Genomic DNA, 21297 nt, shown 5'->3' with positions numbered 1-21297 from the left:
GCATTTAAGAAGTTATAATTGAACATCAAAGGTGAGCTAGAATAAGGTTTCCCCTAATTCCATTGTCGGATTAAGAAATAAGAAAGCACAATGTGATATTACTACACAGTGCACTGCAACATCAAATTTTCAATGGCTGTGATATTCAAACAAGATGAAGCTGCCAAAGTTTTTTTTTTAATTTCAGATATTTATTAAGAGAAGGCTAAAAATAGGTTTAACTACTTTCACATTTATCGCATTTATTCCTACCTTTGCTTTGTTATCGAAACATGGAGCTGATTAGGCTTGCTCTTTTTCCTGTTTGTATTGTGGGTATACAACAACTAGAACCGAGTCTTACATTACTATCACATTTCTCACGAAATTGGTACGCACTCCAGAAAATTTCGAAGACGATGATTGTAATTTAGAATGCTTTCAAATTTCAGATTCACGTGAGCCGAAGTAATTCATTGCTGTTGGTTGCACTTGCGGTGGTGCGTACAATATCGTGTAAATTTAAAGTACAATTACACATTGTGTTTCGTGCAACGCAAGCACAGTGGGATGTATTATATTTAGTTAAGTCGAAGTTTTGGCTTTCAATATTACTTTCATCACACTTGGTCCATTGCAAATACTTTTCCAAATTTGTTTTCATTGTTAGTTTTGAAATTATCAAAAACATAGAACAAATTGCATTGAAAATACTTGCATTGGGTTTTCTAGTCACTTTTTACCTTGTATCGTCATTTCTAAGAAAATTTCAATGATATGTTTATGATTTTTACAACTAGAGTAAGGGCCGATGTTGCTACGGGTATTAGAACGACAAACGGAGCTCAAATATCATCATTATGATAAGGTTAAATTTACTTTTCAATTCGTTCTTCTATCTAGCTACAATCAGTCGTGATCAATCTATACTCTTCGGCATCTAACGCCTACCTTTGCCACACGTAAATCTAAAGTGAATCTATCAACTGTTTTGAATTTATAAATAGGGAAAATAAGTGGAGTATATATTTGAAAAAGGTCACTTTTAAAATGGTGAACACTGGACAAAAAGAAAAAAATATCTCTTAAAACATATATAAAATAACATCAATTTACATTGTTGAAACCCTCGACCTGCGTGCAAACTTAAGTCCTGCCTGTGAAACATACATAGTACAGCTCTACTGTGTGGTTCTGTGAGCCTCTAATACTGGTACGATTCGTCATTAAATTTAATATCCATCTCGTGCCGCTAGACTCTCACTTTTTTTTGTTGAGTGTAAGCACACTTTGCCGTCGGAACTTGGTTCTTATCACCGGTGGAACGGGCGAAGCACTTCACCCGCAGATCAGCACCATCCGCTATTCCTCCCCTGTAACGGTGGACCCGGCGAATGCTTGGGTTTTGTTTTTCACTAGTTGAAGATTTATGTCGAGTGTGTTTGTACCGATGATCAGAAGGTGCCCGAGCCTTTACTTCTCGCTGTCCTTGGTGGGTGAATTTCCCGAGTTGTTGATCAGCTCCGAGTACTGCTTCTTAGCTTTTACGTACTCGTTCAGTCGGCAAACTGCATATTCCTGCAAGAAAATCGAAAATGGATTGAATTACAATTACAATGCTAATACAAAGCATGTTTGAGTTTGAGTTATGAATCATCCGAGCAATTCCAGCTCAAAACAGGAATTTTTTAGGTACTTTTTTCTCGACCCTCTCCGGATTCAATGAAACTTTGTAGACATGTTATCCTACGCTTATGTAGGCCATTTTTGTGTCTATGGAGCCAGTTTCACTCGATAATGACATTTAAGAAGGGCGCAGGTGTTTTAAATATTTTTGTAATTCGGAATTTAAATATTTCTGTATCTCGAAGCCATTGCATCGTATCAAAAAATGGTCAAAGACAAACTTGTAGGAAATTTGATGGGCTTTCCGAAAAAAACACTGAAAGAAAAAAAACACGCCACTTTTATGAGATTTTATAATTTTTAAGTTTAAAAATAAAATTTGAAGGTGAGCCCACGATTTTTTATTCATTCAATTTTTTGTGAAAACAGCCTAAGATTTTACAAAAAGACTCACGAAAAATGCAGGATGGAGCAACTCACCTAAAATAGTAGTTTATGCAACAAGTTGCAAAAAGATGATTTTTTCAGCACGAGTCGTACATTTATCCAACGAGGTTCACCGAGTTGGATAAATACGAAAAGTGCTGAAAAAATCAATTATTGCAACGAGTTCCATACAACAATTTTTGCAATTCCGAAAAAACACCCATTGAGTGAAATTTTAAGTCAAACTTTCATGTATTTTGTCAATAAATCGTTTAAATAAAAAAAAATGTTGAAAAGTGTTACTTTTCGAAACAAGTGCTGAAAAGTTCAACTTTTCAGCACCCATTTCAGTGCTGAAAGGTAGAACTTTTCAGCATTTATTTTGAAAAGTGTTGCTATTCGATTCTGCTATTTTTGGTACAGAAAAGTTGGCTATTTCGTTGTTCAAGAATGACAGGAAAAGTAAGTAGTTTCACGATGGAATTGCAAAAAAATACATAAATCATTTACTGAAACTGTTTTGTTTTAAGTGCTCTAAACGTCAAAATTTTCAAAAACCGAATACGGGAATCAATTCTCCAGACAATTTCACATTAAAGTCTCCATATTGACCACTGCCCTAAGTCCAATCCTTGTGAAGTTACAGATGTGATTTTCTGATGGTTTTTGACAATTTATGTGTGACAGACTTGATTTTTCAGTCTCGTAAATATTTTTACCGGAAAGCTCGTCCAATTTCCCATAAGATTGTCTTTGACCATACATTATATATTGCAATATCAAAGTTTTTTAATTGGCTTGTTTTTTGAGTATTTTTTCTGTTACAGTCCAGACTCGATTATACGAAGGCATAGAAAAACTTCACTTCGGATAATCGAATCACGAAATCATTTTTGATTGTTGAGCTAGAATTTTTAAATCCAAGATGGCGGTCAAAATGGCAGTTACGAAATACTGAAAAATGCATTTCTGGAGTTTTTGAAAGTGGAGTTTGAAAAGGTCCAATAAACCAAATTTCCAGTTTTTGCTTTTTGGGTGTTTTTAGAACCGCCTTGAGTCAGGGGTATTGAAAAACACCCAAAAAGCAAAAACTGAAAATTTGGTTTATTGGTCCTTTTCAAAAAAAACTCCAGATTTGGTCATTTTTTGGCAATCAATCATTAAAATTTCACTAAAATGGGGTTGCAAAACTCGAAGTTGATGTTAAAAATAAATAAATAAATAAATGCGAAACAAAAATTGTTTTGTTTGTGTTTCGTTTATCCGAAGTCTCATACAAACCTTCGGATAATCGAACTTCAGATAATCGAAACTTCGGATAATCGTGGCTTCGGATAATCGAGCATGGACTGTATTGAGATCGGTTCCTGTTATTTTAACAATTTTTTATTAACTTCTTATATTTCAAATCTTTGAAAGTTAGTCAATTAGGTGACAATGATGCCATCGAAGAACGCTGCTAGAATAGCCTTCTAGTCATATTGTTCAAACGCAATCTATGGTTAACAGTAAGAATGAAGAAAACATCTTCCAATAATTTTCAAAGTTAGTCGACGTGCCACCCGAGCATCGATGCTATGAAGTTGGGTTGCTTTGAAAATAAAAAGGATAAAAACACTCACCAGGTATCCAAACTCAATCTCCTGGTACATGTTCACGATGGCCCAGAAGCTCCAGAACAGATGCGATGCCAAAGTGAAGCACTGCACTTCTCGTCGAACTTCCGCAATGTCCTCGGCGCTCGGGGCCGCTTCCCCGCAGCAGCTAGATTTCTCTAAATAAACTGCAATGAACTTGTCCTTAAGAGAAATTTATGGTTAAATAAAAGAAAAAGACAACGATTAGTAACATTCGAGGTGCAAACAGCTGTACATGAAACGTAACGAATCAGCTTCGCTAAAAAAAGAGAACAAAAAACAATTACTTGTGCACTCAGGAGTAGCCTTATTCGGTACCAAATGAACACAGAATAAATGAAAAGCAGTAGTGACCTATCATCGGGTGTTGGGAACCACAACCCAACTAATCTTCTTTTTTTGCTCAGCACTAGCAGCCAACTCAGAACCGCTTTCGGGTCACATCAACCACATTTTTAATCCGACGGAGGACCAGTTCCGATCCTCGGATGGTCCAATTGGGCCACGATTTCTGATTGGTTTGGGTGACTCTAAGTTATCTGCATTGTAAAAGGGCATCATAGTGAAGATCAACGGCATTTCAATGGCGTAAGGGATAATGAAGTGTCGACGTTAAGCTCTCGTAAAAGAACAAATTTTCCAGCGGTGAAAAATATGCAAACGACTGTTTGTTCTTTTACCTTACCGAACTTGGTACACTTACCTGTTGCTCTGCGGTGGGAAACTGCTCCGGCTTGTGGTAGTAGAAAGGCCCATCTGGTTTGGTGTAATCGAACGTCCACTCGAGAAAGTGATTTGCCAAATCGAATCCGCGATAGTTGTAGGCACAATATTCAAAATCTATAATCATAAGTTGCGGTTCGCCATCACAGGGTTGGTCCGAGAGAGCTTGGGAATTTCCACTGAGCACCGAGTCTCTCGTGTTGTCCAGCTCACTTTCAATGTTTTCACACATGGATCGCTTCCTGCAAACGGGGACAAGAATTAGGAAGTGTACTCTAGTGCACAAATTGCTCAAACTTTACCTAGAATTTTTGTTGCAGTCTTCGTGATGAACTACCACTTCACCGCCAACGGATGCACGATCGACACCGTTGGATTTAAGGCTAGCCACACTGCCACTGTTGCTGCTGCTAGTGGAATTGGAAATTAAAATTGAGCTAAAGTGTGAGCCTAACTGCGTGGATTCATCGAATTGATCCAGGGTGCTGAAAATTTTGAGGTGGCTTGTTAATGCGCGTGTGCGTGCTATTAGCGATAAGGCGAGCTTGAGCAAGCAAGGGAAGCCCACCACTTACCAAAAACCTTCCACGACACTCGCCGGAGAACAGTCTTCCCGCAACAGGATGTTACCCTCCTGCAGGTCATTGTGCGAGAAAACGATCGGGTGGTCCTCCCTCTCGATGACCGACTTGAGCCACTCGACTTCCGCTCGAAAATCTAGCCTCGTGATAATTTCCTGCCCAGCAATCGCCTTATTGTCGTTTGCTTGATCCTTTTCCAAAGTCTTCAGCGTGCTCTCCATGCTGTTCAGCCAGCGGTTCATCGTGCTCCACAGCCAATCGGGCTCCTTGGAAACCGGAATGTCCAAACTGTGAATCGCGGCCATTTTTTCCGCAACCTTCAATGAAATTTTCGAATCACCCAACTCGGCTGTTTTCAACGCACGTGCCTGCAAAAAAATGATCAAATGGTTAGCTTTTGTTTACGATATCGCGCAAATATCTTGCTCATACCGGAATGTACTGCTCGATTCTGCCACCTGGGAAGATGCCGTGCAGTTTTGGACCTAGTTTTCGTTCGCTCAAAAGTGTGAATACAACCGACTCGGTAAGCATGGTTTCCAGTGCGTGCTCGCCATGAGTTTGACCATAGATGCGGAGCATTACCTGGAAAGAAAAAATATTGGTTGATTATTTTCACGATTTCGCAAAAAGTGCATATTTTTAGAAAATTGTCCTCGTGAAATGCTCTTTTTTATTTATTACATAGTTTTCCTCCACTAGATACCCATTGATAATTATAATTACGACATCACTGCTGCGCATTTTTCTCTTTTCATTCTGAGTTGATATTCAACTAAACTGATGAATTCTTTATTTACATGACTTCCCAGTCACGAAATATTCTAGCAAAAGTGGTTCTGCCAGAATTTTGCTAGAACGGTAGAACATTTCTACTAGAATGCTGTTAAATAATCCAGCTCTGTAAGAACTCTGCTAGAATCCTTCTAGAACGTCTTGACTGGGTGAAGTCAATAATTGCACTTGAAATTGAAACTTGAACTAATGTAAGTAATCCGATTAATTGATTGATTACTCTCTGTGTTAAAACTCTATTTCTAAGCCAAATCACAATAAAGGACAAAATTTCTATGAGGAAAATAAAACTGAAATACATTTACATTCAATTTGAGTTAAGTTTGAAATAAAATTAAAAAATAAGGTTGTGAAATAAAAAACTACTGTTATGGATGAATCGGACGAGCAGCATTGCTTTTAAAAACAATATTTTTACCCACTAAATTATGCAAGTTATAGGAATATTAACATTTTAATATCAAGCTATATAAAGAAAATAAGAAACAATGTTAAATTTACTAAACATAAAAAAAACCTTTCTCCAGTCTGTTAACGAAATGTCAATTCAATTATGTTAAGTTCAAAGTACAACTAAATGTGAAAAGGAAAAACATAAATTTTTAATCGATACATTGAAACCCGCAGTCAGAGTACGTTTTTCGTATCCAAAACATAAAACCTAGAAGCAAACCAACCACTGAACCCCTTTTCCGGCCACAACCTACCTCCTTCGGCTCTAGCATGCTCGAGTAGCTGTCCTTGCGGGCCCGCTTGGAGCTGCTGCTGCCGCTAGAATAATTGGACCGGGGCGTGTCACTTCGCTGCTGATGGTCCTCGGGCAGGCTGACGTAATAAAGAAAGTTCGACAGGCCGCCGCTGATTCGCCTCAGCTGCAGGTCCTCGGCCGGAATGGTCTTCCACGCACCGGTCAGGTAGTCCCGGCAAATCCGCGCCGCAATGTCACGCATATCGGTTTCTGATCGGGCCTTGAAATTGAGAAGAGAAAAAAGTTGGTTTGAAAATTTTACAACAACAACAGCAGTCCTGCCATTTTCCCTAGGAATGCAGCAAACATACCCGTATTGAACAGGTGCCAACGTTTCGTTATTGTGGGAAACACAATCTAGGCCTGGGGTTTGTAGTTTGCGTGTGGATAATGTATTAATAGAGACTATTTGAACAAGCAAACCAGCTGAGTATGATTGCACTACTTGATTTTGCAGATGTGAATTTTAATACCGATACGGCCCGAGAAGCGACCTTTTCGATACAGAAACCTACCCAGGAGTAAAAATCAATACGCAACCAACACTGTCGCAAAATTTACTGAAAGGTATTGCACTCGGAAAAAAATACAAAAAAAAAACATTTTAATTTACTAATGATGAATTGCACATTGTTTAGCAAAATAACTCATGTTTTGCACACAGAAAAAAAATCATGGTAATATTACATCTGGGAAGGGCTACATCTCGGGCTACATCTTTTATGTCAGAAAAAAGGTGTAATTTTGCCTCTGGAAATGTGTAATTTTACCACTTTTCTGGTGTAATGTCACTTTTTCAGTCTAAATTGTGGTAAAATTACATTATAAAAGAGGTAATATTCAACCTTCCAAAATTACAGCTTCCAAATTTACATTATTTTTTTCTGTGCAGCACATTACAAACTATGAAATCTCGCTTACTTTTTCAAAAGCTCCTATCCACATATGGAACTCATGGTCCATTGGTTGTTTTAAAAATACATCTAGAAAAAAGCATTTTATGTAGCAAATTGCCAAATGATGTTTTTTTTTTTTTTTTTTGCAGCAAGAGTCGTGCATCTCCAAAAAGGCTCTGTCTCAAATGAGTGCTATAATGAACTTTTCAGCGCTGTTATTTGTTAGTTGGCCATTTCGTCACTTGTTAATGACAGGAAATAGTAGTTTATGCAACAAGTTGCAAAAAGAGGATTTTTTCAGCACGAGTCGTACATTTATCCAACGAGGTTCACCGAGTTCCATACAATATTTTTTGCAATTCCAAAAAAACACACACTGAGTGAAATTTTATGTCAAATTTTCATGTATTTTGTCAATAAATCGTTTGAATCGAAAAAATTTTTGAAAAGGGTTACTTTTCGAAACAAGTGCTGAAAAGTTCAACTTTTCAGCACCCATTTGAGTGCTGAAAAGTAGAACTTTTCAGCATTTATTTTGAAAAGTGTTGCTATTCGATTCTGTTATTTTTGGTACAGAAAAGTAGGCTTTTTCATCGTAAAAGAATGACAGGAAAAGTAAGTAGTTTCACGACAGAATTGCAAAAAACTATTTATCCAATAAATTTTTCAAAAAAGAAATTGAAATCAAATTGTTCGCTCTACAGCATTGCATTGTTCTCGATTGCGACATTCCTGCTCGAAACTAGGTGTCCGAAGGCTTGATTGTTGAGGCAATTGCAAACCTCTTTTTACACCTAAGCTTCCATCCATCCCGGGATTCGAACTGAAGACCTTTGGATTGAGAGTCAAACTGCCTACCAGCGACTCAACCGAGGTAGGACAAAGGGAGACACCTGGATTGAACTAACGGCCTAACCTCTAGGTTAGACCGGGGCAACATTTACTTCCCCGTCCGATGGAAGGCGTGATCAGAAAAATCTCGTCTCGAAAAATGCCACCGGGACCGTCTGGGATCGAACCCAGTTCAACTGAGGAAAGAGACAACCACGCTTACCACTATACTACCGGTCCCGGCTCGATCAGCTTTTCATCGATTGATTGTTTTTTTTTTAAATAAGGGTTAAATATTATTGTGACCTTTAAATTTAAAACTACTTCTTTAAAAAGAGTAGTGCAACCAGAAAAAAATAAACCAGGTTACATATAATTCATGTTATATTTGATTTCACGTTCATTAGAAGTACATATTTAAAATATATTCAAAGCTTTAACGTGAAGACTTCCATCATTGTCATGATTTTTCGTTCAAAGATATAAATTTGGCACCCCTATCAATATTTTGACAAAATTCCTTCTACAAGTTGTTTCGAATAGTTCCCTACACATGTTGATTCCTTTTGGTAACGATTATCCCATTCCTTGCAAAGTTATGGAAATCGTCATTAACACTCAAACGCTCGGGTTGTCATTTGACCCCATTTTTTTTTTTTTTTCTTAAAAATCTTATCACTTTGAGTAGAATTGATCAATTTGGATGCTTCTGGTTGCAAAAGATCCAGATTTGTCTATATTTTTACTGTCAGATGGACGACAAATATGGTCAACTTTTACCGGAGATATTCCGGATTCCGTTGGGGTGCCTCGGCCCTCCTATTTGGGGTTTTGGTCAATAGAACAAAACTTATTCCACAAAACAAAGCCGCAAATGATGCAAAATTTCAAAGCATCATTCTTATACATAATTCTGCAAAAATAAATGACATGGTTGAGTCCTACGGGGCACCGGAGTCGGTTCCAGTTGGGCACCAATCGACATCAGCTCAGTGAACCGTTTCCGGTTGGAACCTGTTCCGGTGCCCGAAGGACTTGACCATGTCATGTATCTATGGGGGATGATGTATTATGATGATGTCTTGAAGTTTTGCATCATTTGCGGCTTTGTTTTGTGGAATAAATTTTGTTATACTGACCAAAAACCCAAATAGGAGGGCCGAGGTACCCCAACGGAATCCGGAATATCTCCGGTAAAAGTGGACCATATTTGTCCCCCATCTGACAGTTAAAAATATAGACAAATCTTGATATTTTGCAACCGAAAGCATCCAAATCGGTCAATTCTACCAAAAGTTATGAAATTTTTAAGAAAAAAAATAGGGGTCAAATAACCCGAGCGTTTGAGTGTTAATCAATGATTGCCAACTAGGGCGTCAATGATTGTAGCACAATATTATATAAATTTTGAAACACATTTGATTTAGATCGAAAATTTCTTCAGTGGCTTCAAGAAGGCAACAACCGACACATGCTGATTTATTTTGGTGTAGAAATTCGATAAATTGAATTTAATACAGAATATTTTACAGTGATGATCAATTTTCTTCGAAAATGATCAACGGCTTCATCTTAAAATACATTCCATTCTCGTTTATCTGAAATATGGATTTGATTATAAAAAGGTCTCCAAAGTAACTGCGGATAATCCAAACATGAAAAAATCCTCATTTTTCCGTGATTCAATTATTCGAAGTTTCTAAGAAACCTTCGGATAATCGAACGTCGGAAAATCCACACTTTGGATAAACGAGGCTGAACTGTAGTTGAGTACCTATTTAATTGCCATAATAATATTTTTCGGGTCGTATTTTAGCTAAACGACTTAAAATAAGACAACTAAAATTTCTAATTACGATTCGACTATTTATCACAAGTTACATTTTCGCGCGGTCTTCGGGTTTTTAAGGTCCTATAAACATATAAAACACAATAGCTTATAGGATCTTAAAAAAAACTCTAGATATAAAGTAGCATTCTTTCATCAACGGTTTGATGCATTCAACAGAATATAAATTAAGGCTTGCTAAAAGTTTATAACTGAGCAGACAATGTTAATTAAAAACTAAAAAAATGGATTAGAGAATGATTGTTTTTTTTTTCTTTGTTCAAAATTTCTAAAAGGCAGAAAAAATTAAATGACTGTAAATTATGTAATTACATTTTTTCCCTGCTCAATAAATAAAAGTAAAATGCCTTAAATTAGTGACACACTACCCCGCAATAACTCCAACCGAACTAGTGGAAAATTCCACAAGCCTGATGGGTGAACGGGCGTTCGTTCGTATACTTTAGTGCAGTGCCGAAAGCAGTCTTCGGACAGCGGCCTCCAACCTCGAACACGACGATGAAACACTAGAAGAGATACGCATGCGTGCCATGTGGCTGCAGCACGACGCAAAGTGTATACGATACAATACCAATCCCTGTAGTCACCCACCAAAACAACAACAACAATTACGGGTGATGGTCTTGGTGTTTGCAATTTGTGCCTATAGATACGCAAAAAAACAGATATAAGCTGACTGTAACGGCCTGGGCCATATGGCAAAATTACCCAGACGTAAACAACTACACGTGGCCCATCTCGTCATCGTCGTCGTTATCAGCACGACAGTTGGTAATAAAATGTTTCACGGGATCGGATGTTTGCTACAACTTTTTTTTTGCTTTGAGAATTCTAACAAAATTGTACACAATGTTAAGGCACCAATACTAGATACTAGTAGAGATATTATTTTAACAGACATCTAGTGAATTAACTGCACGAGGTGCCAACAAATTGTAAAAATTTATTGCATCGAACACAATGATGGCAAATAAATAGACAGCATGTGTTTGCGAAGGTCTGATTAGATTGCTTTTAGCTAAATCGACTGGACTTTAACTTAGACTTTGATGTTTGAAACAAGCAACCTGAGACCAAAAACATTGCTTGAATTATAGTGTTGATTTAAATCTTACATAAAAATTGTACTCATTTTATTTCTTCTAATAGGTGTATAGTTTATCAGGTATGGCTTATTTATTTTTATCATTTTATTTATGTGCTCTTCAGTTAGGGAGTAAACAAATATTAATCAAAATATTTGAAAACTAATCATAATTCATTAGAATATTTAGAACACTATCCGTTTCAAACAATTGAATTGTTCACATCAACGAAAAAAAAAGTAGCTATACCGTGAGGATGCGCTGTTCCGCTCATGCATCATCATCCGAATCATTCAAGTGCATGTCAATAGCTTTTATAGTGTTTTGACTCATAGAACATGTAACTCTGTTTAATCAATATTGTATGGAAGGGTTGCTTCAAAAACACTTTTTTATGAATCCGAATCTGAAATCTGAAACTTTGCTGTTAGCAAAAATATATAAATCACCTTTTTGATGTGAAATTGCATTTTTTTAAAAGTCCCTACCGATTTTTGGTTTTGTTTATCTGTTGATTGCAATAAGATTGAAAAAAAAATCTTAAAATTTTGGTAATTCAGTCAACAACTCCCCGTCTCACTCTCTATAGATCAATTTAAAAATAAGTATGAATAAGGCTACCAACTGTACGGATTTTTTCCTTACCATACGGATTTTCGACCCCCTTCGCGGATTTTAAACAGGCCGGAATTTTTGTAGGGAATTTCACGCATAATACGGATTTGTATGGAATTTTAACAATTTTTAAACATTGAATTGCTTTTTTGATTTGGTCAAAGCATTTGTAAACTAGACATTTTAATTTAACTGTGAGTTTGATTTAAAAAGGGAGAGTTTTCCGAATTTCAATTTTAATTCGGTTTTATTGGTGAATAATCAAGATACAACCAGTTCTTTTGCAATACATAACAGAGTTTTGGAGTTCCTTTCAGCTGTGTGTTGCATCATAATCCATTTTGGAACAATTATTTCTATAACTAAAGTACTAACAAGAGCAAGAAAAATTAAAAAAAAACTTGCTAAAATTGCAAAGAGTTTTCCTGGTTATTCTCAATTCAAACTTGATTATTTATTTTATTTTCTTCTTTCATATATTAATAGGATCTTTAAAAAAACTCTAGACTCTTTTAGACATTCCTTACCAAATTAATTTATCCATAAAAAAATCCAAAGGCTTTCCAAAACTTGTGAAAACCTTAGAACATTTGAATTAACAAATCTATAGTTTTTTTAAAGGTGCTATAAATTGTTGTCTTTCACATGTTATAGGACCTTTCCAATAAAAAAAATTCTGGAAAAGTATTCGTAAAATTTTAAACGTTTTACAAAAAAAAAGTTGAAGACAATAATGATTTGATTCAAATCACGGTTTATTTTATGAATACTTTTAAACGTGCAAGTTATAAGCAGTTAGCTGTAAAAACGTTTAATATTTGTAGTTCTCGAATTTATTTGATTTAATTTATCTAAATAATTCCTTGACAGTTTTTGTTATACAGTAGTTGTTCGCTAACTGGGCTTTGTTCAACTGAGCTGTTTTTAACTGGGCGCTCGATAACTGGGCCGTAGCTCAGTTAAAAAGCAGACAAATGTCAAAAAACCAAAATGACCGAGGGGTTAATGGATGTAAAAATCATATTCAATAAATAAAAAAACTTTTTTTAAACTTTTGTTTAATTTCAAGTTACAATTAAAGAAAAATTAAAAATTAAGCATTGTAAATAAATTTGAGTAACTTTTATTTTTATATTTTATCTGGAAAATATCATGCATCGGAGGTCACCTCGTTATTTCTTGTTCAGCTCAGTTAACGAGCAACATTCGGTGACTGGACTACGATCTCAGCCCAGTTACAGATAAACCTCTTTTTACGTGGTGGCGTTACGCTTTTTGTTTCGTAGATTTCTCTAAAACCATACAATATTTTTGCAAGCTTCAAAAAGCGTTTTGTAGATCTGAACAAAACCAAAAAAATGTTGCGTCGTTCCAGAGAAATCGACAAATTATAAAAACGTAACGCACCGCGTAAAAAGAGGTTTCACTGTACCGAACAACTACTGTACCATGGTGTCTTATCGGCAAAGTGTACGGATTTTTGCTCAGCAAGAGATGGTAGCCTTAAGTATGAAGTTTCAAAATGCCCTCAACCCTCCACAACCTGACCCCGCCTCTAGACGGGCTTCGTTTTGAAAAATCGCCTAAAATCAATTTTTCAACCAACTTTTGATCGTTATAAAGCATTGGAAAGAAAAATTATTTTAAAATTTTATAAAATGTTAGGGTTGGAAGTTTGACTTGTTTTATGTGACTTTGCCAATGTTTTAAATATTTTTTTCTGGAGTCAACTTTAACTGTGTTATTTAGGTACTAATAATTCCAATATTTTAAGTAAAAGGAAGAATGCAGTAATTTTTGTAGTGTCCCAGACTATACCTGTAAGTATTTTTTACAATTTAAATGATAATGATGCCACTCTATAGCAGAAAACGTGAAAAACAAGCAAAAAATTTAAAAAAATGAGTGCAAGAAAAGGAAAAAAATAGATAGGCAAATGTAATGTTAGAAGGTGGTAGAAAAGGCCAAATACTACCAAAAACAAACATAAACTAAACTAGATAAATGAAATTAAAATACTAAAAATAAAACAAGAAAACATATAACAATTGCTTAAAATGAAAGAAATCGAAAAAAAAATTGGGCTGTAGAGGTATGTATACGGTTCAATGTTCAATTTGAGCAGCCAAAAATATTATAACAAGCAATCTATAACAAATTAACTAGAAAATATAAAATAAAATCACGAAAAATGAAAAAAAAGAAACAGCAAAAGTTGCAGAATAGGTCTAATACTATCAACAGAAATTAAAAATAGAAAATCATATTTGAAAAACCACTCGAAATGAACGTACCTTACTCAATAACTCTGTTGTTATAGAACCCTAAAGAGTGAAATACAGTTAAATTTATCAGTTTGATTATAAACTCAGTCAACCTACTTATAAATTACACAAACCTTATTTGGTCTACTGAATAATTTTGAAAAGTTATCGCGATCGTCATTCCTATCAACTTTAAATAACAATCGTAGCGATATCAAAAGAATGCGAAAATAGCTGTTTACAAAACAAAACCACATTTCTGCTGATCTCCACAAATGCTTTCACAAATAGGCGGTCGGCCGCAGTAATGACTAAAACTAATGCGTCGTTGTATTCCGATCTGCCGACTAAGCTTTGAGTTTTGCGGTGATTTCTCAACTTCTAGCGCTTGGCAAAGTGTGGCGTTTGCAACTTTAACGAGCCAAACGTGCCAGGATCGGACGATTGACTTTCGAGAAAAGTGTCTCATTAGCACGTCGAAAAATCTTCATAACTCGTTCAAACAACACCCCAGATGGGCCTGACCGGCACTACTGATAGCGCAACACATTGTATAGCAACAGCCGTCTGATTCACGCCCAGTTCTTATCTGCAAATCTGCAAATATACAGGAAGAATTCCAACGAGTTTGGCGCTGACACACACGAATGTCGATGTAACAGTTGTCAGCGAAGATAAACCTCTTGAAAAGTCAGATTTTTTTCATTATCCTACGAGAAGTTGAGATTTCGGCGTATCTTAAAGAGTCCTTACACATTAGGTGAAGGATCTTCTGACCAGCAAAAGACGTTTCGCTGTTTTGACAATTGTTTAGCTATTCCATTAAAATCTATGTACTGATAACTCAGTCTGCAAAACTTTAGACATAAAACTTATTCCGAGTCAATTTATAATGCCATGAGTAAAGTGAATAATTTCTATCAGATATAGTTATATGAATTCGTTAATAATTTTAAAATTCATATCTAAATTCGAATCTAAACATGTGAAATTTCTAATTTCAAGTCCATCACACAATATAAAAAAGGATTTCTTTAAAATGAGAGTTGTTTTCAAACATTCAGTAATCAGGTTTTCATCAAAGCAAAAACGCAATTGATGGAACCAATAGGAAGGCTGAAATCCTTGAACTGAACGCGCAGTGGAAGTGATCGTGGATACCTTGTGACAAAGAATTTTGCACTCTGATCGATACGGTTGTTCATATTTGCGATTTCAGTTTAATGCCCCATTAGGTAACTTCCTCTTAATAATTGTCATTAAACCTGGGTCTTACCTTTATAAACATCGAGTGCATGATTGATTTCCTCTCAGCGCGCTATCAGTACAAAGTATTTGCTTATCACCAATACAGTGCGATTATCAGGACAAACTTGACACTCACAAAATGATAACGCGATGAAACAATATTCCAACCTTTTTTCACTATCTCAGGGTGTCACCCGATTTGCGTACGTTATGTTCAAAAAAGATGTTTGAATTGAAGTCCTATTTATAGCCTCACGCTAGGAGCTAGTCTCACATCTAATTGTATGTTTTTTTCTAAAATTTGTGCAAAAAAAAAATCACAGCTTCTTATGCGTTGTACAAATAACACGTAGTCCGATCGGTACCGTTTCCCCGACTTTTAATCTGATCCTCTGTGACGCGATTAGTTTGAACGCGTGTGAGTTGGATTTTCTTTTCCTCTCTCACTTTTGACTCTTTCACAAAGAATCCACAAAACGCAACTTGCAGAGAGAAATGTGCAGAAACGCCAGAATAAACAACCGGTTAAGCGTTCTTTTCCTCTGTTTTTCGGTATATGGATAATGGATAAAATGGGATACAAAAACCCCGACGGCAGCACTTTCAAGCAATGTGTTAATGCGATGACTGTCCCGAAGCAACTGGCTGAGTTGTAAAAACCATCCAACGGCGGTGTCTGCCGACTCGTCGTCGTCGTATGATTCAAGCGAAACCTCTTTCGATTTTCCCCCACGAGCAGCCCATGTGTTGGTGTTAAGGCTGACGCTGTGCACATGTGGACCTGAACAGTGAAACCGGAAAAAGTACGGTAAATCTGGAATAACTTCGATGAGGATTTCCAAAAATAAGGGGAAAGAATAAGTTCTCATTTTATTTTTATTTTTTATAAAGGCAACTCCATCAATCGATGAGTTCATTTTCGTCCTGACTAAAATCTTAGTTGAGTTTGCTTAAACATTGCTAAGTCTGCCAAAAGTTTAATAGAGCTATTTTTTATTTTGAATCAAACTATCTTCAACTCAATCCAACGAAACGAACGAATTATTATGCAGCTTAAACATTAAAGAAGGTTTGTTTGAAATATATATTTCGAAAAAAAAACACGTTTTGATTGAAACGTCTCAAACATAGAATTTGCTTCTCAATGTTAACACATATTTGGAAAGATAATTGATTGTCTCACAAAAATTATACATAACTTGAAAAAAAGTGTAGGGTAGAGTAGTCATCAATGAGACACGGGGAACAATGATAAAATGGCTCTCACAAGTCGTAGTTTCAACCAATCAGGCTCATATTTGGGGGAAAGGTGTGTCTACTGGATACACGTCTGCTATATTAGTAGCTTTGGTTATGGACGCTCCCTTGAAAAGTTATTCATAAATGTTTGATTCTGGGGTGTAAAAGTAAATTATGGACAAAAATTACTTTTTCGCTCGTAGGCTGCCATTTACACCAAAACTAATATTTCTTCAAATTTCTTTCGACGTTCCATAGGGATTAAGTTGGGCTACAATGTCCTTTCATTAGATTTGGCCAAAATTTAGAATAAACTCAGAATCCAGGGCTGTCTCATTGTTCCCCACTCATTTCAGCCCATGGGTAACAATGAGACACTTTGATTTTTCTTCAATAAACTTTTCAAAATCGATGGAAATCTTTCAAAGCATGAATTAAAAGTGATTTTTGGCATATTTATAGAGTTTAAACTTCATTTAACCAAAAATACAAAGTTATTTGGTATTAATATATGGATTTTACAAAATTGAAATACTTTTTAGTGTAACTTTTGTAATTAAAAGTTTCATGTTGGCAAAATTGCTCTAAAATGTTCAAGGCAAGTCACCTGCAATGGAACAATACAAAAACATGATGTTTTGCTAGAAAAATGTTGATTTTCGTAGAGTGTCTCATTGTTCCCCACCTGTCTCATTGTTCCTGCCAAGTGCGTCTACAATGAGATAGTTGAATAACTCTGGCTGTAGATGTCGGATCGATCTCATATTTTTGTCAATGTTAGAACACATTAAAAGAATGATAATGCAACTAAAAGCTCATTAAAACATGCTGATGAAAAAATTAGAAAAATCGTTGAAAGTTGAAAACCAAAAGTGTCTCATTGATGACTACCCTACCCTATCTGTGATTTCTCCAGAATATGAATCGTGAGGAAAAAAACTTAAGAACGAGTCCACGAACAGGGCATATCCCTTTGTATGGGACGTCGTTTGGACTTCACCAATCTGCCTGAAATTTTCAGAGGTTGTTTGTACATATAAAACTAGCATCTGGCCAAAATAAATAAAATTAAACTGAATAAACGCAACTTTATTGACGGTTCAATTTTTAATCTCCCTGACGTGAACAAATAGGTTGCAATTTGAGTTTTTTTTAACCATTCTTTGCGTAACGGGACAACTAAAGGAGCTGGTTGTAGAAAAAAAACTTCTCTCCCATTCAACAAAGCCTTACAGATCTAATTTGTTAAAAATAGAGAGGCGATAGAGTTAAAAAAGAGAATGTCACCAACTAATAGCTAGATTAGTAAATCGACTAACCCAATGCAGATCTAGATTTGTAACCAGCGTCTTCAAATTTGATATGAATTTGTAACTTTTTAAACATAATTCTAATAAAATGATAATTAACTTTGGCCGGTGCATATATTTTCCATAGCTTAACGTCATGATTCGAAATCCGGACACTTAGTAGCATATCATTTTCGTTATAGCTGACAAAAAATCATGTAATAAGTTGGAAATGAAGAAATATCACCAGGATGTAGTCAGTTTTAATAGAATGCATGCAAAATATGTCTTTTCTAACAATTTTTCATCAGAATTTGAAAATTAAAATGACTTGTTGTGCTTCGAATCCCGGACACTGATAAAAGCTGATTCGAAATCCGGACACTCGTTTTTGCTAATGAATCGCACAAATTTGGACTGAAATGTTAGTGAATGGCATTCTTAGATATCAAATAAGCTGTTAACATCAAGACAATCGATATTTTATATCAAAATTTGCTAAAATTTAAGGAAATCAAAACCATAAATTTCTGCTTTGCCTTCCCGGTGCTTCGGACGCCTATGAAATATTTCACGTGTAATGTTTCGCCTTTTAGGTAATCTTATAATTTTATATTTAAATGAAAGTTGATGTGAGAATTCATCAAATAACACAGTTTTGACATTCATAATGCGAACTTATATCCAAATAATTGATAAAACAAGATGAGGTGTCCGGGTTTCGAAGCGTCCGGGAATTCGAATCATGACGTTATGTGCCCTGACTCTGCCCACAAACAACTCTACCAAAGCTAAAAAACCAATAGTATGCACCTGTCTAGTTCTAGAACCTCTGGTCATTTTTTTCGAAAATTTTCTTTATGGTACAGTCATCCCACATATTCGGAACACCCACAAATTCGGAACACTTTTATGATAATTTGTCAATAGCATGCCAAAAGTAGCTTTTCTGTCGACCTTACTATTTTTAGAACCTTCATTTGGACATTATCTTGCTATTTCACTAATAAAAGTAGGACTTTTTGAACAAAAAACTTCATTCTAAGACTATTTTGTCCAGAGCAGCAAAACACTGCCTCGAAATGGTCTGTTTCATAATTGTGGGATGTTATTGTGCCTCCCACAATTGTGGAACACATGAATTTAACTGATATTTTCACAAAAAAAGTCACATCACTAAGCTTGAGTTTCATTGGTTTCAGTGTGAGAAGCCATTATTTGGTAATAAATATGTACTCCTGGAGAGGTCTAAAGTTTGTTTACATTCGTAAGAAAAAAGTGTTCCGAATTTGTGGATTTCAAGGGTCAAAGTAATTCTTCAAAAACTTCATATAAAAGTTAAAATTTGCAAATGTTCACGCAGAAAAATCTGATTGTGAACTTGGCAAAATGTTGGGTACAGCTGCTAAACACGATTGTCGTCTCAAAGCCGGCAAACATGTTTGCCAAATTCAACCTAATATGTTTGTGGTTTCAACAAACATGTTTGTCATTGCCAAGGCCTGACATGTTTGTAAATACAATAAACATTTGGGATGATTTAACAAACGTGATTGTTGATTCAAGGATCATCTTTATGAAAATAAAAAAACCGGGGCAGGCTTTTCTTCTTTTTCTTTGTTTTCTTTATGTAAACAAAAGATTCTTTTGATTACATTTTCAATTCATATAAATGCATCACAGGGAGTTCCGGCCACACTCATTTGACAGGCATTTTCGCTGGACACCAAATAGAAACATCAGCTGCTGGAGACATGGAGAAAGTTATCTGAAACTGAAACTTCTGAAAAATCAAACTCCTCAAGAAAATAAAACGACATAGCTTTTACCTGATTATACCTCGAAAAAAATCCACCAGCTTAGTTATATGGAACGAACAGTTACTGGAAAAGGAAAATATTAGGTTTGATTATAAATCGAATAAACTAGATACTTACCTATATTCCTTAGAATTCCACCTTTATCAGTTCGGCCATCTTGATTGAGGTTGGAGTAAAACATACACTGTTAATTTTCCTTACACGTTTAAACGAGTTTAGTTTCAAACAACAAACTTGTTTGTCAAACCGGCAAAATGTTATTAGAACCGAGAAACAATGATTATTAATATATTAAAATGTGTTTGTGGTACTTATAAACCGTGATAGTTGTTTGTAATAAACTGTTTTGTTAATTCAAACTTACATAATTTTTATGCGTGAATTCGATACAGCATTCGAAAGATCGCAAGAAAAGCTTTCAAATGAAGGTAAAAGCGAATCATTAAGTTCAATTATCGATTTGCTATGATTTTTTGAACATTGGCCGATCTGGAAACCGTTCCGAATATGTGGGATGACTGTATTGGATTGCCTATGTTTATAGGATCTAGAGCTGTTGAAACAATTATTATTTTTCAAAAAAAATATAAGTTTCAATGAAAAAATATTGTTGAGTTAATGGTGCAGTCAAATTCAGCAAGTTAGTACCGTCATCTGAGGCGAATCGGGACTACTGTCTGAATAGGGACAGCAGGTTTTGGAAGCTTGAAATTAGGAAATTGATCACGCATAAAAATTATGTAAGTTTGAATTAACAAAACAGTTTATTACAAACAACTATCACGGTTTATAAGTACCACAAACACATTTTAATATATTAATAATCATTGTTTCTCGGTTCTAATAACATTTTGCCGGTTTGACAAACAAGTTTGTTGTTTGAAACTAAACTCGTTTAAACGTGTAAGGAAAATTAACAGTGTATGTTTTTACTCCAACCTCAATCAAGATGGCCGAACTGATAAAGGTGGAATTCTAAGGAATATAGGTAAGTATCTAGTTTATTCGATTTATAATCAAACCTAATATTTTCCTTTTCCAGTAACTGTTCGTTCCATATAACTAAGCTGGTGGATTTTTTTCGAGGTATAATCAGGTAAAAGCTATGTCGTTTTATTTTCTTGAGGAGTTTGATTTTTCAGAAGTTTCAGTTTCAGATAACTTTCTCCATGTCTCCAGCAGCTGATGTTTCTATTTGGTGTCCAGCGAAAATGCCTGTCAAATGAGTGTGGCCGGAACTCCCTGTGATGCATTTATATGAATTGAAAATGTAATCAAAAGAATCTTTTGTTTACATAAAGAAAACAAAGAAAAAGAAGAAAAGCCTGCCCCGGTTTTTTTTATTTTCATAAAGATGATCCTTGAATCAACAATCACGTTTGTTAAATCATCCCAAATGTTTATTGTATTTACAAACATGTCAGGCCTTGGCAATGACAAACATGTTTGTTGAAACCACAAACATATTAGGTTGAATTTGGCAAACATGTTTGCCGGCTTTGAGACGACAATCGTGTTTAGCAGCTGTACCCAACATTTTGCCAAGTTCACAATCAGATTTTTCTGCGTGATTCACTATTTTTGTTAATCTGTTTCTGATCTATCCGAAACAAACCAAAAAATCAATTTGTCCCAGATGACGACAC

General features: G+C 35.5%; 1 protein-coding gene and 2 long non-coding RNA genes across 7 annotated transcripts; 1 reads left to right on the top strand and 2 right to left on the bottom strand.

Annotated features, from left to right (window-relative positions):
- Positions 1-169: 169 nt before the first annotated feature.
- LOC6032442 (choline/ethanolamine kinase) lies at positions 170-15954 on the bottom strand. Of its 5 annotated transcripts, none has more exons than XM_038253176.1 (8): positions 15332-15954; positions 6475-6735; positions 5405-5557; positions 4967-5340; positions 4694-4876; positions 4372-4633; positions 3654-3830; positions 170-1557 (listed from the first exon to the last, which is right to left on the bottom strand). In XM_038253176.1, the coding sequence occupies exons 1-8, from the start codon at positions 15350-15352 to the stop codon at positions 1453-1455; spliced, it is 1536 nt and encodes a 511-aa protein (XP_038109104.1). In that variant the 5' UTR covers positions 15353-15954; the 3' UTR covers positions 170-1452. The 5 variants fall into 5 exon arrangements, with proteins under 5 accessions (XP_038109104.1, XP_038109105.1, XP_038109106.1 ...); XM_038253177.1 differs by having other exon boundaries at positions 4694-4801; XM_038253178.1 differs by having other exon boundaries at positions 4694-4798.
- Positions 15955-19505: 3551 nt separating this feature from the next.
- On the bottom strand, positions 19506-19815 carry LOC119767884. The gene is made up of 3 exons (XR_005277766.1): positions 19769-19815; positions 19661-19714; positions 19506-19599 (listed from the first exon to the last, which is right to left on the bottom strand). It is a non-coding gene; the product is annotated as an uncharacterized LOC119767884 (long non-coding RNA).
- A 586-nt stretch (positions 19816-20401) lies between these two features.
- On the top strand, positions 20402-20902 carry LOC119767844. The gene is made up of 3 exons (XR_005277745.1): positions 20402-20639; positions 20694-20747; positions 20809-20902. It is a non-coding gene; the product is annotated as an uncharacterized LOC119767844 (long non-coding RNA).
- The last annotated feature ends 395 nt before the right edge of the window (positions 20903-21297 follow it).

Source organism: Culex quinquefasciatus, chromosome 2 (assembly GCF_015732765.1).
Source record: "Culex quinquefasciatus strain JHB chromosome 2, VPISU_Cqui_1.0_pri_paternal, whole genome shotgun sequence".
In the NCBI taxonomy this organism is placed as follows: Eukaryota; Metazoa; Arthropoda; class Insecta; order Diptera; family Culicidae; genus Culex; species Culex quinquefasciatus.
Note: the sequence above shows the minus strand (reverse complement) of the source record. Positions and strands in the feature narration are given on the sequence as shown.